The following is a 19,255-nucleotide window of genomic DNA, read 5'->3' as shown; positions in this document are numbered from 1 at the left end:
GGTAACTTAGTTTCCAGCAGTATATGACCACTGACAATGAAGTTTTAGCCATCAGACTTCAGCCAGTGGTTACCTTACATTTAAAATGCATTGGTACAGAAGCAACACTCTGTACCAAACCAGCTCTCCAAAACATCAGCAAAATCAGACTCTTTTATTTTTTCTTCCAAACAAATTTGATCAATTTTGTTAATTGCATTGAACTTTGGTTATGAATTGTAATACTGTAAACAGTGGGCCCAGTTCACAATCAAGTAACATGAACTCATTGTATTCAGGTCATGAGAAAGTATTGTTTAAAGAAAAAATATGGATTGCTACATTGTCATCCTGCAGTACCAAATGGAATGGCTGCTCAGGATTGGGCTTTTTCAATTACAGCTTGCCTCAGGACAGCATCATCTGCTTTCCTAGTAAATGCAGATTTACATTTTCAAAGGTACCAAAGCATACCAACACAGTGGTTCTTAGCAGAGTCAATGGCCCCATTTACAGATTCAGGGATAATGGTGTTTTCTTTTTTTTAATAAATAAACATTAAGTACACAGGTATTGCTGTGAACCAAGCCCATTGTCTAAAGGAAGCACATTTCTTGCCAAATTAAGTCTTTACATAAGAACATGTTTTTTATAATGGATTTGAATAGCTGCTGTGCAAGTTATTAAAATCATGTGTCTTGCAGCTTGTACTTTGTACCAACACAAAAAAATAATGAATAAACATGCAGTAAAATGTAGCATTGTTTAGAAAATAATGTGTAAAAAAACCATTCAGTATCCTATATTAAAGCATTTACACTGCATAGGCATTCATATAAGGATATAGTATAATAAAACTTATCAAATATACAAGCATGCAGCAGTTGCCTTATATTCACAGTTCTAGAAATGACCACACATTGATTTCCTCAAATATAAATTGGATTATCCAAAATAGATTTTGCAGCCACTCTCCTTTGCAGTGGCAAACTATGTTCTCATGTGCATTGCAGATACTGACCTATATAACAGGCCTAAGCTATGCTGCTGTATTGTACACACCTGTGATAAATACTGTGTTTGGAATAGGAAGGAAAGGAGAAGTGATCCATACTTCTCACAGCAGAACTTGGAGACTACACAGTGCTTGAATTGAACAAAATATCTACGCATATTAATTGTATTCTCCTTAGAGAGTAATACTGTAACCTTGCCACATATCTAGCTACTGCATAAGCTGGCCATGCAGTTCTCAAAATAAGTTTAGACAGATTTTTGTATTTGATAGTTATTCCATCAGAAGAGATATGGTAGGAAATGTATAGTACATACCCTTTTTGCTCTGCAAACTCTACACAGGACTCCTGATACTTTTAGATTGTGTTGGGAAATCCAATGCAGTGCCAAAGTCACACTTAGAGAATTAAAATGTGTTTGCAGAGAGATCGTCTTTCTTCATTTGCTCTTTTGAAGGTGGTGGTGTTGTATACGATGGTGAGCTTGGACCATCTTAACTGTCACAAGATGACAAGTACCCAGGTTAGGCCCCCTCTGTGGCCAAATGCCACCTGGAGGATAAAGTTGAGGTCACGTGGCTTGAAGTTGTCTGTGGTTTTGACTTGCTTGTTATTGCCTAGCTTGGCCTGGAGCGTGACTCCAGGCCAACAGCAAACAGAATTCCTGGAGGCAAGGCTTTTGTTAGTTGTGCAAGGTTTGCAAAATTCAGCTCTAGATCCTCATGCAGATTTTGGTTGTGCCAAGGTGAAACTGGATTGAGTATGACTTTAGACCTCTTCCATGTCCAGGCATTTTTCCAGTAGTGCCTGCATTCTGCTTTTGCCCTGACTTCCCTTGTCTTCGTACATAGTAACTTGTGTGTCCTTAAACACTGTGTGCGTGCACTTCATTCTTCTGAGCACCTCAGGTAAAGCTAGTGGAAGTAGCCTTGTAGGGTATTACAGCACCAACAATGCAAGTTACAGGGATTCATCCTTGTGTACAAAGCAGCAGCAAGGGATTCAGAACCAGCATTCAGGAAATAGCTTGAAAAGGAAAAAGACAGATGAGGCAGAGATGGTGGAAACGTTTGCTAGTTTGCAAAGTGGAATGTGGAAAGGGAAGAAAAGTGGGGCAGTGATTGCTGTTCTATTAAAAAAAGAAAAAAGAAAGGTATAATCCTCTCTGGAATGTTTCATTCAGAGAGAAACACTGCCCTTTGTTTTTCTAAAAAGCGAACTTTGGCCCACATGCAGTGTGGGAATGACAAGGTGAGTAGATGGTTTTGGTGTGTGCTGTCAGAAATGGGGACACTGATGTCCCTCTGTGCTGCAGCCAGGAGTCCACTTTGGTAACTCATTATTCTGAGTCTCTGTGCGTGCATATTTACATTTTCTAGTAAAGGATATGTGGCCCTTTCCAGAAGCTGTACTATTTCCTGTCAGCCTTTAAGAGCAGGACAGCAGTGGAGCAAGTAATTGTGCTAGAGATGTTCCAAGCTCCTGTGGCAAAGACACTCGTTTTTCCTTTGGGGACATATCCCTGTGTGTATGTGTGGAAGGAACCTCAAGTCTGTATTTGGAATCTGATACAAGGACATTTGGAATCTGAGCTGGATGAAGACATTTGAATGCTTTTATTGTATCAACTAGCACTTGAAAAATGGGCTTGCAGCTTTTTTTGGTGGGCTTGCTTGCTGCCACAGATACTGCTTTTCTGCCTTTCTCCAGACTTGTTCAGTAAGATCTCTGTGGTCACATCTGAAGACACAACTGCTGTGAAAAGTGACAGGTTTTCAATGATTATTTGGCAGTAAGATCTGTATAAATATACACAGAACCTAATTTTTTTAGCCTGCCTTTTAAGCTGTTTACATTGAGAAATGGACATAAGACGCTGAATGCCGAAACCTTTGTGCAGCATATCAAAGATGTTCTCTGATACTTCACTGCATCTCTGCATAATGAGAGCAGCAGTTCAGATGTGGGGACTGTCCATAAAAGTAAGAGTTTTGGTTTATAAATTCTGGTCTTATTAATCTGAGGTATATCATTAGCCTCTCATTTATTTTCCCAAGTCTCATTTGTTGGCAAAAATGAGAATGCCTTGTGGCTTTGATCCCGATTTCTTATGTATTTTAATATTTGTACTAGGTTCTCTGGATTCCTCACTGAACCTGCCTTTCATTTTGCCTTTTCACAGGGAAAATTCTTACAGTCTAGTTTAGAAATGTCTTTGAAGAATCTGGAGATTGTTAAAAGCAGATGTCACAACTGTCTTGAGCATAGCAAGAAGGAGGAAAAGGAGCTCTCCTGAGAAGTCTGACAGTTTGCCACAAAGAAATTGGTACAAAAGCTGTGAGCCCCAAGTTCCCACAGAGATGCACCATCTTGTGAGAAATAATAGAAGTCCAGTGTGTAAGATCTTTGCTTCTTTTAGAAACCTTATCAGCTTTATTTCTAGTAGTAACCTGGCCTGTTCCCTCAGAAGAGGAAGCAATGTTACCTGCCTCTTCCACCTCTCTTACATAGTGAAGAAATTAGTTCAATTCATAAAGATGAGGGGCATTTGACCTCTCACCTTTGATGCTGAAGTTAGCCACACATTCCAGTCATTGCAAATCTGGCTGTGTGGTAAAGAATGGTTTATTCTAGAATAAAGTAAGTTCAGCAGAAGTGGTATTTATATAATCAGAAGAACCTTGGTAGCTTGCCAAGCATTCTCCCCACCCCTGCCCTCCATCTCTTTTTCCAGATTTTGTATATGTGTCTTTCCAGGTAAAGAATTATGTGAGGCACCTGGAATTATGTGCTTGGCCTCCTTTATTATACTTTTAGTATCTCATTAGATGAGGGATCTCTCAAAGGGCAAGAACATGTTGAACAGCCAGCAGTTTTCAGAAACAGCAAGTGACTAAAAATACTTAATTTTCTTTGCTACTCAGGCAATGACAAATGTAAGCCTGGATTGGATTGCTGAAGAAGTAGGAGACAATAAGAGGACAAATTAGGTAAGAAGAAGCCCTCTGACCTTTTGAAAGAAACAGCTATCAATCACTTCCAGAAGCATCCTGCTTTTTTGTCAAGTTTCAAGTAAAACACAGAATACAGGTACAGTGTTGCTTGAAGAAACCCAAATAAGGAATACTTGCAGAGTAATTTAAGAGATTATTGTGCAGTAATTGACATTGAGCAAATCCACTAGAAAAATATTTGCTAGCAGGTCAGTCAATAAAATGTTGATCTACATACTTCCATTTGAAGAGCTTCTCATTTTACATTTTATATGCTGTTATGCTTAGACACTGCATGTAACAGTGCATGCCTTTAACAGAAAGATTCCTGCCCTATTTAATCCCCATTAAGTCCCTCAAAATTACATTTGAAATAATTCCAACTTCTAAGTGACTTATGAACTTTATACAGTTAGCTCTTCTGGAAGGATTCCTTTTCCTCATTTGTGTGTCAAGTTGGATTGCCTGATCCTGGTGCTTAGTTTTCACCAGTTGATCAGTAGCTCAGAATGGTATCTGATGACTGCATTTGTACATTGAGAGAGCAAGCAAATGCTGCATGTGATGTGAAATTTGCAGACGTGTGCTATGTTATCAATTTTTATATTACACTAGAAACTTCTAATGTCCAAGGAGGAATCTCATTTCATTTAGTGCTTTACTACTTGGTACCTGCTAAACAGAAATCAATGGGCTTTTATTCATGCTGATTTCTTTCTGTTAAGAGTAAGTTCAAAGTTGTTAAAGGTTCCTTTCTTGCTCTGGAAAAAATCATGTGAGTTCACTCATATAAAGATGAGCAAGGAGGATGTATAAGAAACACAGGATTTTGCAGAGAAAGGAACAAAAGAAAAATGTAGTCCAGAGTTTTATGTCAGCATCCAGTCCATTAACTCAAGCTGATCCAAGTTAGTTTGCCTCTGGCTCTTTTTGCCACTTCCTCTCTACCCTTACTATATTTTATGCTGTTACAAAAGGGATGGATTTTACTGTTTGAGCTTCAATGTCCACCAGGTGTTCACACAACACTGTTCCGATACATGTAATTTATATTGTTCATATTTGCAGCCATGCAACATAACACAAAATAATCCTCTGGAAAGCTGCAGTTGCCAGCCATTTCATTATATTTTGTTATGTTTTGTAGCCTGAATTGGCCATCTCAACCTTCTTTCTATTCTTAAAGGGAGAATGATCACGGTTATTTTACAGGGCTAAAAAGTTATTGAATCTTCCCGTAAAATCACAGTGTAGAATTTGTTGTGAAAAAAAATAGAGCTGACTACATTACTACAGCAGAATAATTTGCAGCCAGAATTGAATTACGCTCTTAAAATCTGTTTTTAACAATGTTTTCAGAAACAGGCTGCAGTAGCTTGATTTTTGTCCTACATGCTTTTGAACTGTAAGGAAAACCTGACATTAGCATGTTAATGCATTTGTATTATATGGGTATGGAATATAAATGTGCTTTCATGAAAACCCAGTTACAGTTACTGTGGTGAACCACTCAGTACAGCTGGATTCTTCATTCAGATTCTCTGTAAATTGCTGATCACAAGGCAATTCAAACAAACAATTCTCACAGACTTTTCTTAGAAGCCCATGCAGGGTTAACCTAAACAGGAGGTACAATAGAAAGCTCCACTTTATTATAGGACTGGAATTTATCCATTGACTTCTGCACCCTTCAGAGCGTAAAACACATGAGTTCTTCTTTTCTTGTCTAAACTATTTTGAATGAGGTCTTTTTTACATGCTAGTTTGGCAAGCTTCTAAGGCATTTGTGCAAAGTGATGATCCAAGAGCAACCTGATTCAATACTGAGAAATTAATAAACAACATCCAGCAGTAATTAAAGTGAAAAACTACAGCTAAGAATAACAATCTCCTACAGACTCAGTTGAGCTGCTATACCTTACAGTTAGAAGTGAAGCATGTTCACTGGTACCTTCAACTCGGGAGGCATCAGTGTGAATTTTAAACACACCAAGGATTCATTCTGGTTTCTTTACATAGATTGCATTGGAATAATGATGACTGAAAAACCATGAATATATGATAGATGCAGATAGAGAAGGGGTAAGAGTGGAAGAAAAACACAGCACCAGAAATTACCATCTGGAAACATACTAAATATTTAGTCGATATACTTGTATTAAAATGAAGAGTTAATTTTGAAGACCAGAAAGGTTTTAAGATAACTTAGTGCACTCTATAAGGCCATTCTCAGGAGTCAAGTGTATAATTATCTGAAACAGGAATATTTAGAATTTCAGATTGAAGAACTGGAACAGCCATCTGATGTCTTCGCCATCTTGCTGACAGTGCATACACTCTTTCCAGTAAGTACATGCTGAAGTCACAAAAAACCCTATACATTTTCTGGACTTTTTTCTTAGATTAAACTGGCAGGTAACAGAACTTATTTGTTCAGTTTGTATGTGTGCAAATCTCAACAAAGTAGTAGAATTTAGGTAGCTGGTAGTATAGCAAATAATGGGTAGGTCTTAAAAATAGCATTTGTAGGCTTTTCTATTTGTTTCTCAAGCTGTCTTCTGAACCACCAGTACACCCTGGATTTACTGAGAGGAACACCTGGCCCTGTGTTGGGTAAAACCTAAATCTGTTCCTGTTAGGGTACAGCTATAGCCATTGTGCTGTAGCACATAATCTGTGCCTTTCTGGTCTTCAAAGAAGAGGTGAGAGTAGTTGTGGATTACTAGTTTATGCTTCAGCAAGAAAAAGTAGCTGGTCAAAAACAACTTGGGACTTAACATGCAAGATCTGGAAAGTAGCCACTGTGTGATATTTGGACTTCAACCTGTGCTTACAGGAATTTCTGTGATTATGGTTTTGATAGCAGCCAGATGTTGGGGGAATTCAGATTTTATACCTTGGCAGAACAGAATAACTCAACTGTGTTTAGATTTTTTGATAATGAAGCCAGGAGTAAATAGTGAAATTTAGTTCTTGAACTGGGATTGGATAAAAATGCTCCAGTTTAGATGTGCTTGTGGTTTGGACCATCTTGCAGTCAGTTTTTGTCTTTTTGTGACTCTAGTTTTAGGTACTAAACTGTAAACATCACAATGTCTTCTTACTTAGGAAGTTTGCTCTATGCCTCAGTACTAGATACAGGATCTTTAGCAGGACTTCATGTGAGGAACAGTTAAACAAAAACTTGTATGAATAAGGCACTAGTAAATGTTTGCAGCAAACAACAATTACAGTCTATATTCTTTAAGAATAAAACTGTTCTGTTTAGGAAATTGCCTTTAATATGACAGAGTTACTTACCAATGCCAGTTAGAAGGGCCTAGAGAAAGTGCATCTTTTGGGTTGTGCCTGTGAGGTCTGTGAGAAACCCCTGAATGCAAATCCCTGGTAAATTAGGAAATAGCCTGTGCAGTGGTGATACTCAGGAGATTGGAAGCAAGAAGAAACTAGTTTAGATTCTGATCCCTGCTAAACTAGTTTGAAATCACTCTAATGGATTTGCTTCCAATTTATTACAGTGGTAGAAGGATCTGAAGCCAAAACTGAAGTTGTTTTAGCAAATCTAGTTAAACTGTAACAGCGCTGGCCCAGGCCAAATAATTGGTGATAATCCCCTTAGTTTCAAAAAATAATCTGGTATTTTAATTTCCTATTTGCTGAAGTCCAAGGATGCACTTTGGCTTTCAGCTAATGTAACAGATCAAGGCCTTATGCACTACTTTGGAGTTGAGGCTATTCTAAACAGTTATTACAGTATTGATCCATACTTTGTACCAAATGAAATTTGAGTCTGCCATTCCATTTATGGGATGGCTGGCCAGTATTTCACATTGAAAGATGTTCAAAACCACCCAAATTCTTCCATTCATAAAAACAAAACATACTGCCACTTTTTAAAAATACTTTTATGCACCTGCATTTTGAGGGGGGTCATTGAAGCACCAAGAATCTGTTTATCTAGCCAATAAGAAAATATTTGCAAACTAACAGATCTTGTTATGATATTTGTGACCTGCATTTTCCTACGACCTGTCCAGTAAAACTATTTTACCATTCATTTGTTATACTAAATCAGTTAATGGTCAGTCTGATTTAATCAATAAATCCTGCTTTGTAAGCAGCTTAGCTTTATCATCTGACAAATTTATGTTCCACTCAGATCCTCCATTATTTATACAAGATGTCATTTTAAAAACTTAACCCATTTTCAGTATCCATAATGCAAAAGGGGAAAATATCCCTACATTGATTAATTACTGTATATTATTGCCATTAGCTGCTAACAACTCCAGACAGTGTTTTTTGTTTTTTTTTTGTTTTTTTTTTTTTGTATGAATTATTTTGTGTTTTATGTAAGGACATGGTGTTAAGTTTATCTCAAACTTTAACATCACCCATCCATGGGGACCTCAGAAACTGTCCAACTATCTCAACATTTAAAAATGTGGTGGGCTTTTTGTTTGCTCATTTTGGGGGTTTTTGACTCATAAGACTAAATTTATTGGTGGTATAACTCAGCTTAAATTTTGGACTAATATTCATTTCTTAAACAAGTAAGTTAAGTGTTGGGAATCTCTCTCCCATACATACTAAACAGACTCTAAATTAAATACAGAAGGAAGAAAATCCAGAAATTTCTCCTCAGAAAGATCTTTCCTCATAGCAACTCAGAAAACATTTTTCCTTTTAAATACTTGTTTCTTATCAGTATGTCAGATTATATGCTTTTCTATGTATGTGTGTGTGAGAGACTAATACATGGCATGTGTTTATCTGAATATCAGAAAACATTACTGACTATTGGAGCTGTGCAAAATATTTTCTGTAAAAGCTGACAATCTTAAAAGTTTTTTTGATTTATCACTATTTTCAGTAAGATGATGCAAATCTTTGCAATTTCAAAATAAACAAAAATTCTTTGTCAAAAGTGTGCCTTTGGGGATCATCATGAGTCTTGTGGGGTATCTCTAACTGACAATTTGAAGTTGTGCATATGTTAATTTATTAGAAATTCCTAAGCTGTGCTCACTGGAAAATAAACTTTAATTTTTTACCTTATAAGTGTAAGCTATGTTTTGAAAGTCAAGGTGGGTTTTTAACTCCTTCTTAAGATTAAAACAGTACATTGGAACGTGGCTGGGTTTCCTTTTCTTTTTGCCCTCTGCTTTTGAAGTGTGCCTTCAGGAGATGAGAGGAAAAGTCATCATTTTGGAAAAGGTTCTGTGAATACTTAACAAAATGAAGAATGCAGTTTGCTTTCAAGGCTTTGTTTCTTCAGTGGAAGCAGAGGCAGAGTAGTGAAACATTTTTATTATGAAACTATGTTATTACATCTCTGACTGGAGAAAAATCTGTTGTCAAACATTTATATGTATTTTTCTTCAAAGAGCAAACTCACACTTTTATAGAACAGTTGCTCCTTGGTGCAACTTAATTGTGATTGTAGAGGCACACTTTTGACACCAACTAAAACTGTGGTCTAAATGAAGGCATCTCTTTTCTGTCCAAGCAGGTATATTTACCTATATGGATGACATTTTAACAAAAAAGTCACTTCCCAATTTTTATTTCTTTTTAAAATAGAAGATAGGAAAGCAAATTCTTCAGGTGTAAAAATCAACAAAATTACTGTATGATCATTTAACAACAATTATTGTATGATTTTGCATAAGCCTTGGCCTTTCTAAAAAGCAGTATTTGATTTTGAGATGCGAATTGGTTTAATAATGAGTCATCACATACCTGCTTACTCACGCATCATAAATATTTAACCTGGGGAAGAAATTTTCTCGAGATTTACGAAAACATAACAAAAAATCGTCCTAGGTTTTCGCTATTAACTCAGAGATTTCACTGTCAGATGAAATTCATGTAATTGGAAATAACTCTTCTGTTGAAAGGAATCCACAGTACTTTGATAAAAAAATCTGAGAGGCTTTAGGGAATATGACAAACTTGATGAGGCCAACCTCAAGCCCTCAAAAATTTCTCATACTGTTCAGAGATGAATGAATTACCAGTCCTGTAACTTCAATGTATTTTAAGGCTAGTTAGAAGACATGGAACAGTGATACTCAAAGTAAATGCTCAAAACCAACCAAACATTTTTATGACAGGGTAGTTATTTAAAGGGAATTATTTATATGGGTGAAACTTTGCTTATTCCTTTACATTTTCTATTACAGTAAACCTACCACCTATTTGTATGTCAATAATAACTGATCTTAGAATGCCATTTCAGAGCTTGAATCTTCATTTTGCCTCAAGGTTTGTTCTAGCCAGGTTAGCAATTGGAGAAAGTCCTAAAACAGAAACATTGACACATGCTGATAAATTCAAATGTGGAACATTAAAATTCACATGGAAGCGGAAATGACATTCAGTGTCAGAAGTAACAAAGTCTTTGAAAGTCTTAAGTAATTCATATAGAGAATATAGGTTAGACAGATTCAATATAAGTGTGCTTTTTCCTAAAAACACCCCCCCAAACCAAACTTTTTTTTTTTTTTTTTGCTTTTTCTTTAAGTCTTTTGTGTGTAAATATGAAAGAAGGCTACACCCCAACGTAATTCTTCATTGCCATACTAAAGGGTAAAATAGTCTTTCTAATTCACATTGCTCATGGCAGTCTTATTTGAAGTTCCTTTATTGAGTTTGTGGTTAAAGCAGTTTGGGATTTTTGTTGGTTGTAAACTTTTGGCATAATGTGAGTACCAGTCCCTTTCAAAAACAGCCTTGAGTTGCTTAATGATGCTTGTGCTGTTCCCCGCGTCTGCTTGGTTGATAACAAGGCCAGCTCCAGCATTCTGCGTAAAAGCATTTCCCACCCAATCAAAATTACCTGCAAGCAAAGGCAGGAATAAACAGTGAGTTTCTGACATTTAAAAAAAGAACCAAATAAAAACCCATCGCCTTGCAGAACCATTTCCCCCAGTGCAGAGATGGAAGTAAGTTTCTTTTTTTTAATACCAGAAGGAAAAAAAAAAAGCTCCAATACATACCATGCATAGTGAAGATTGTTTCTTGAAGTTTTAACAGCTCTAAACTTTCAGAAATGAAAACAGGTTCTTCTGTTAATTCAAAACTAATTTGCTTTTCCTTTTACATCTACTACATTATTACTCCATGTACTTTCCTCACTGGCTTTTTCAGTGCTAAGAATGATTTTTTTTTTCTGTATAAACAATTCAAAGTTCCAAACCAGTAGATATTTTATAAACTACCTGTTGACAGATACTATTTGAGGAAAGAAAAATAGATTTTACTGGTTTATGCCTATTTTTACAATCTTTCTTGAATTCTAAGGTAACAAATAAGCACTTTGAATCCTGGGGACAGCAGGGCAAAAAGGATAATTGGACTAATGGAAAACATGTAAATCAAGTACTCTAGTTACTTTTTTAAAATTTCACTAAAACTCTAAATAATATTTTAAATTATACACTTAAAAAATGCAGTGTTTTGGACAAACAAGTCTGTTACTTCATCAGGAAATGTTAAAAATTCTGAAGTTGTCAAGGATTGTAAATTGAAACCTCTTCACAAGGGACAATTTTTCGTATGCTTTCAAGTAAAAGATGTATCTGGTCCTTAGCATGCATTTTTATTACTTTAACAGAAATTTGATGATTATTTTATTTATATGTAGCTAAGGATGCAAGTACAACAGGAAAGAAAAAACTCAACTTGGCTTAGAATCTAAGCCATGTAGATAAGTTCCAAGGGACTGAGATTTGATCTAGCTATGTGAAAGAATTTAAAATGGAGTGGAAAAAATTATCTGGGAGAGGGGCAGGAGGGTGTCATAAAACCTTCTGGAGATGAGGGAGGAATGAGCTGCAGTACTGGATGTAAAAAATATGATTTGGATCGATTATGGGGTGTGTGTTTCGAGCCCATCAGGGTGGGCTTTTCAGAGAAGATTTCAATTGTATCTCTACACAGTTTGGGATGTCCCACTGTGGATGTGTGTGGGCTTTGCTTTTGGATTGCAGCCTTTGCCCTCCCTCACTGTCTCTGCTATCATGGGTGGTAAGCCCTTCGCAGTGTGTCAGTAAGATCCCTAGAGCATCAAGCTGCAGCACATCACATGGCTTTTAAAAATGTTGTTTTCTTACACAGCTTGCACACAACTCAGATTCTTCAAAAGGTAGTTTTCAGCCTGCATTCAGCAGACTGGTAATGAACTTTTCTGAGGTGCCACATAGCAATCTTACTTGAATACATCTTTAACTCAAAATACCAGTTAGATATGTACCTAATGTTAGGAGGGTGTCTGAAATGTCATTATAGTAAATGGAGTAAGGCTTTGGATGATGAGAATGAACAGCATCTGTACAGTATTTGCCAGGATTGACCATAGCTTTAGTAATAACATGGGGAAAAGAGAACACTCTATCTTCACTGGTTTGCAGAACAAGAGAATATGCTAATAATCATACCTGCTTCATAAATTGTGTTATATTTGTCTTTTCAGTCTGTTTTAAGATACTGAAAGCAGAGTGTTGGTCTTGAGAAACTGATTCAGAGGGAAAGAAAAGGTTTTAAATGAGAAGAGTCTCAAAGTTCAATCGTCATCCAGGGTCCCAAGGAAATGAACTATTTTCTTCACCTAAAGAATATATCAGCTGTCGCTTGCTCATCTAGAAAATGTTGTCATCTCAGGCTTTTGGATACAAACTAGAATTTCTTGAGATGTGGTCACTTACCAATATATGCAGCTCCATCAGTCACCATGTATTTGTTACGATTCAATTTGGGGAGAGAAGTGTTCTTCTGTTCTTTAAGAAAGCAGGCACTCTCTTCCTCAAGGTCAAAGAATTTCTGCCATAAAATAGAAGGAAGCACAGGTTAATGAGAATTGCTCTGTAAGAGACAGAAAAAATACTGTCTGTTCTCTAATCTTTATTGAAAATGAATTGGTGCTACAGAACAGCTTAAGTTTTTATTGCCAAGCATTAACTTTAATAAAACGCTGCACATTGTATTTCCAATTAATTCCCACAGTTTGTGATACTCCTGCCTTGGCATTCTGAACTATACAAAGTATATGGCTACTGCATGCTAAAAGCCATACAGTGCCAGGTAGTAAAGGCTGTAAAATGAAACCCCTTCCCCCACTCCAGTCTTTCTGTTCTCCAGGGTAAGAGCCAGGAACTTTAACTCATTTCCTCATTTTTCAAGTGACACTGAGGTTTGAAGTCTGCTTCAGGATCAGGATCAGCAGACACAGCAACAGCTGAATTAATACCTCTGCAATCACACATTGTATAGTTTCCAATAGGAAACTTGCCATTTCAGAAACTTAGAAGCTTCTCAGGATTAAATTTGGTATGAAGAGAGAAAATTTTCCAGGAAACAAGAGGAAAACGTTTTACCCTAGAGAGTAAAGTATGAGCAAGATTTATTTATTTGTTTGTTTGTTTAGAGCTATATGCACTCCTTGTCTGATCAGTACCAGACAAAAATGAGCAAGAATATACCTGCACAATCAAAAATAGGTTCATGTGGAGGCTCAAGAATAACTTGGCTGTAGATAGATGTCTGTTCCATGCCCTTCTTTTGTGTTTTCCAGTTGTCAACAGACAATTTTGTTCTAGGTCATAACTTCTGTGGGGCCTTTAAAAGCACAGACCTTTCTCTGTTCAGCACTGCACCCAACAGAGCTGGCCCCTTCCTGCTGCTCCTTTGAGAGTTAGAGCAGCCATTCGTGCACACAAGATGCATTTACAGGGTCAAGTACACAAAACTTAAGGAATATGGGAATTAAGGTCCCAAGAAGCAAAATGGTGAGCTCTTCACCTGATTCAAGCTTTAATTTCATGACCACATGAGCATAGGACAGAGCTCCCCACTTCAGCAGCAGTTTGATGTGCAGGTTACTCCTTGCCCTTTGGCTGTGTGCTTACAGCATTTAGTTAGTCCTCAGACAAAGCTTTCCAGGTGCAAGTTCTTCTAGTGATCATTCTCTTCAGAGTACTTGAGTTTGCATTCTCAAAACAGTTTCAGTTGAATCCAGTAATTATCAATGCTTATGTGAATGGGACTCTGAGGTGCTGAAAATGCCAGGTATAACAGGGTTGCAGTGCCCTGCTTTTAAGTCTACACTTGAAGTGAGGCAATATCAAAACTTGCATTATTAGCCTGGTCAGAGACCAGGAGAAATCAGGAGGAGATTCCTATCTGATTTCTAGAGAAATTACATCTGCATCTCCTTCTCAGGATGACCACTGGCAAACCAGTGTACCCTGCAGCTGCAGCCAGCCATTGGCACTCACTGGAAACTTTCAAGCCAACTATCAAGACAAGGCATATCACAAGGATCAAGAGTTAAATGAAAAAATAAGAAGTTACTGAGTATGTTTTGTAGAATATGTTATCCCCAAAAGAACAGAACAACAGAAGGATAGGAGGTCATGTGGTGCAGGTGTGTGTGGCATTTTGGTCAGAACCATACAGAGGTATTGCAGCAGTCTAGCAATTTTAAGTGTAATTTCAAACAGAATTTGCAACAGGCTTCTCTTAAAATTTCAGTGGTTTTGTAGATAAACACACATAAGACATGTCTGCAAGACAGTATTTTTTGCACTGAGGTTATGTTTTCTCCAAAGAGAAAAGCCAAAGCAGAACCAAGAGGGAAGAGGAGTGTTTTCAATAGTTCAAAAGGTAATTTAGTTTTTACCTTGTTAACCTATTCTTTCTCCTCCATACACACACCAGCAAACTCTGACCCTTGGGCTATTACTCATACCAAGGTTTATTTAAGGCAGTGGCTCACCCAGGCTGGGAAAGGTGATGCACAGCACAGAGCTGACTGACTTTGTGTTGTACCTTTGTAACCCTCTACAGCTGATTTTTTTACTGGAAGTTGTTTTTGTATTTTCCAATTACAGAGAACTCTATCTGGACTATTTACCTAGAACAGAAGTCTAGAAGTAATTTTCTTTTTTCCTTTTATCATTTAGCTCTCGACAAGATAAATACTGTACAAAAGATTTTACCTGCTGTAAATAGACAGCAATGGATGTACGTATTAGGTACTACTTGGAAAAAAAATTTGAATACGTCAATAGAATTTTAATGATAAATATGGAGCAAGCTAGAAGTTACTTAAAATTGAAGTAGCTTAAAAAAGTCAACTATGTATGGGTTTTTTTGACTTAAAATCACACTTTATGCTGCTTTTTTTACTAAAGAGACTTATAATAACAACATACGTTATAAGAAAAAATGCTATTTCTAGAAATGCATAATACCACTTCTTGTGTATAAGAAATAGTACTTCCTATTCAGAATTGTTGTTAATTTTCAAAAAGCCAGAAGGATTGACGGGATTAACACTTTATCAAAGTAAAAATCAAAATAATTCAGCAGATTATTTAGAACTGTTACTTGAAAAAAACCAAAAAACAATAAAACTGCACCATAAGCCCCCCTATCATCCAAGGTGGCTGATTTCCAGTGTACCTCAATTTCATAAAAGTGAATTGTATCACACTGGAAGTAGCACTCACCATACATTCTGCTCTCTAATACATTTGTATGGTATTTTTCACTTTCCTGTACTGCATGTCTAATGTGGCCCCAGAGTGGTGCTTCTGGTTTTCACAATTTTGAGTTTGAAGTCTAAATTGAATGTAAAGTCTTCATTATTTTTTCTTGTACTTTGCACTCAACTGAAGGAGTTGACACTTACACAGCTTAACAGTAAGATTACATGAATGCAGACTAAATCATATTTTTGTGCTGTCAGATTAACTCTTATCTCACAATATAAACATGACCAGTGGCTACAGTTCACCCTGTTGGCTTTGCTGTGATAGACCACATGTGATGTTTTGCATGGGCTGTCCACCACGCTGACTGCCTTTTGGCATTGATATATTTTTTTGTCTTAATTTCGAATTCCGTTACTATTAAGAGTAAATTATGTTCAATATTTTACATTTCCTAATATTTAATTAAATTAAAAGAGTTTGACAATAACAGAAAAAGATTCTCAGTTGCTATGTTTTGGGTGAGGTGGGGAATATCTTATATTTTAAAGCAATATGGATTATACTTACAACTTTCAAACTACAGCTTGGAACTTCAGTGCAAATAGCTTTCAGAGATGAAACAAAGTTAAAAGTAAGGGGATCTGTGTCTCTCGAGAAACTTATGAGAAGTCGTACTTTAATACTTCGTAAAACTAAAGCTTCTCTTATCTTCCCATCTAAATAAGGCCAGTACCTGTGGAGAAAGAAGACAATGTTTGCAGAGAACTTTTGAAACGTTAAAAAGTTTGGGAGAGCCGCAGCCAGAGGGCGCTGCTGGCCAGCCCAGCCATGGCCACACAGGATTTTCCCTGGTGGCCCAGGTCAGGGGACTGGAACACCAGATCTCTCCCTGGCTGACATCTCTTGTTCAACCCCTGTGCACTGGGACCGTGCAGCTGGGGACTGGAACGCCTTCTGTCATTTCTCCTGGGGAAACAGAGCTGCTGTGCAGGGTGCCTGCATCCTTCAGGAGCTGCAGATGAGATGGGTCACTGAAGGAGGATGCTGTTTTGTCCTGATGAGGATTGCAGAAATTCTGCCAGGAATAGGATGGTGGCTTCCATGGTGCTATTCTCACAATTGACAGATAGCTTTGTATTCCTGACATTCGATGGGAGCGGGGCAAGGAGAATGAAACAAAGAAAAATGCATACCAGCAGCATCAAAACATCCGGGCTAATGAAATCTGAGCTCTACCATGCCAGAAAATAACTTACAAGCACGAACTGGGAGCTGGCAAGGTAGAGAAGCTGGGGCAGTGCCTCAGACACAAAGCCATGAAGGAAAAACATTGAAGCATTCACACAGGTGGCTTCCCTGCATCTCCCTAATCCAGTAAATTTCTGAATTCTTCCATTGTGAGAATAAAGTAAGGAGGAGTATAGGAGACAAACTGGAACACTGTAGTGGTTCTACACTCTCAGATGCTTTCCAGCATAAAGGAGAAGTAAGAGGGATACATATCATTAAACTGAGGTTCTTACAGCATTTTCCATAATTCTTTCCCTATGATGGAGGCAGTACATAAACAGTTCATTGGAAAAACTCCCTCATAGACTTAAACCAGTTTATGCTTGGTATCACTCATATGATAATTATTTTTTGAAAAATTTGAACAGAACAGCTCTAAATAGATAAGAGTACATAACCACAAGCTTAATTTGGCTTAACTGTGTTCAAATAAAATGCATAGATGGAATAGCAGACTTTGCTAGATTCTAAATTCATTGTGAGCATTATCAAGAGTAGGAGGGACCAGTGGATACTTGCCTTCTAATGCACTATTTTGGATGCACTCTGGCTCCAGTGTTGGGCCCATGAGTGCTTTTTAATGGTCCACAGAAACTGGCTATTTGAAAATTATGTGGTTTTGTTGGGTTTTAGCACCTCTCAGTTAACCAAACTGTGATATCATTCAAATGTAACCCATTCTGAATGGGGAATTTTCCTTTATATGTGTATGCCAGTAAGATAATGACTTTTCCCACACTGTATACAAGTCATAACACATTATTTCTCTCTTAACAGACACATGCATTCTGTCATGCAGAATATCTGCATGATACACATAATATGCCAGTAGCTGTGGTCTCAGAATAGTCAATATAATAGTGTAAGAAATAGGATTCATGTATGAGCTGACTGTTATACTCCTGGGTCCCTGTCACATGCAGATGGTCAGACTAAACAATTCTGATCTCCTTCAACAGGCAGATCCAAAGCTTAGGACCCAGAACTGGAAATGTCCTCTTAGGTCCCAATTCTGCTCCCATTTAAGTCAATGGCAGGACTCTCATTGATTTCAATAAGAGCAGAATTGGGCCCCAAGAAATTGGTGCACAGTAGTAACTAATCTCCTGTGGGTTCACTTTCTCCAGCAGACCCTACTGGCATTATGGTAACCAGCTAGGCCTACACCTGGACACTCACCTTTTAGCATTGGTGTCAATGACAATGGGCAAGTAGTCCATGACAGCAATGTACACAAACTGTTTGGCATCATCTATAACACTGTAGATAGCTTCAATATCCAGTACTCTGTCCTTGGGGCAGAAGAGTTTAGGTGAGTTCTGTGAAAGGAAAAGTTCAAATATGGCATTAAAAAGAATTGATTTAATTTTTCTCTCCCTCAGTCTTCCTGAGATGATAAGCAGTATCCATTATTTTAGCAGAGATTATTAATAATACCTTCAGCCATTCTGCTCAAATACTCAAAGCTACAAAGGTGAGCTACTTGCTCATTTGGCCCTCAAAAGCCTCACCATTTAGATGTAACTGTGGATAAAATGCAGAAGACACAGACTTCAAAACGTCCACTGTCATCATAGAAGCTGTAATTGAAGCCACATTTCAGAGAATTTTGTTCCAAAGAGCCCCAGGACTGGTTTCTATTAGATGAAGTGTTCAAATGTTCTTGCCACATGAGCTGATCCTTCACTTGTGAGCAGGAATTAAGTGTTTTATGTCAGTTGCAGGGAGACACTGCAGTTTTGTAAGAAACTAATCTTTAAATCAAACCTTCAAGTATAAATTACCCAGTGCAGAGCTGGTAACTGGCAAGCCCAGACTGCAGCTTTTCTGCCTTCTATGGGGGCTGTCAAAGGCAAGGTGAAGCCACTGGAAATTGCTCATCTGTGGCAGATGTGCCCAGGATTTATACTCCGTTGGACAAGCAGGGAGAGAAAAGTGAACCCCCCTTCCAAGCTGCTTGCAGGGAACAAATTCATTCCTGGGACAGAGGTTGTCAAAGGCACTTTAACTCGGCTGGAACAGCTGTTTTCCTGCCACTGCATCACCTTCTCACCTCCGTTACTTGCTTGGGTTCCAGCTGACATCCAGATGGGTACCTTTCCTTTAGGGACAGATCCCAGGGGCTTTATTAGTCTTCCTTAATTTCAGTACACTGCCTGTCACAGTAGTTTCTTATTACTGACTGATGTTCTTAAGGATTTACTACAACTAATTACAGAAAATACTAGAAAATTAACCATAGAAAGATTTCAAGACCAATATTCCAGATCCATTCCTGAACACTAAAAAACCAAAACCTCTTACACTTTATCAGCCAGTCTGAAAGATAAATTTGTTGCTAAGCAACATTAAGCCATGATTCCCAAGTATAACCAAAAAATTCAATGACTCTGTATTACGCTTGTTGTATATACCACAAACATTAAAATATGTTTTCAAAAATGAATTTCAACTCAAGAAAAAATTGTAAAGTGATTAA

At 37.5% G+C, this 19,255-nt stretch overlaps 1 protein-coding gene across 2 annotated transcripts in view; it reads right to left on the bottom strand.

Moving 5' to 3' along the window:
* Positions 1 to 10,511: 10,511 nt before the first annotated feature.
* Positions 10,512 to 19,255, bottom strand: part of PLD5 (phospholipase D family member 5) — a 155,730-nt gene continuing 146,986 nt past the window's right edge. For both annotated transcript variants that reach the window (XM_056486795.1, XM_056486796.1), the window contains 4 exons: positions 17,956 to 18,095; positions 16,054 to 16,219; positions 12,697 to 12,811; positions 10,512 to 10,829 (listed from right to left, as the gene is read on the bottom strand). In XM_056486795.1, coding sequence (XP_056342770.1) covers positions 10,594 to 10,829; positions 12,697 to 12,811; positions 16,054 to 16,219; positions 17,956 to 18,095 — 657 coding nt within the window. In that variant the 3' untranslated portion in view covers positions 10,512 to 10,593. The remainder of the gene's footprint in view (positions 10,830 to 12,696; positions 12,812 to 16,053; positions 16,220 to 17,955; positions 18,096 to 19,255) is intronic.

Source organism: Oenanthe melanoleuca, chromosome 3 (genome assembly GCF_029582105.1).
Source record: "Oenanthe melanoleuca isolate GR-GAL-2019-014 chromosome 3, OMel1.0, whole genome shotgun sequence".
In the NCBI taxonomy this organism is placed as follows: Eukaryota; Metazoa; Chordata; class Aves; order Passeriformes; family Muscicapidae; genus Oenanthe; species Oenanthe melanoleuca.
This window is presented reverse-complemented; position numbering and strand designations above follow the sequence as displayed.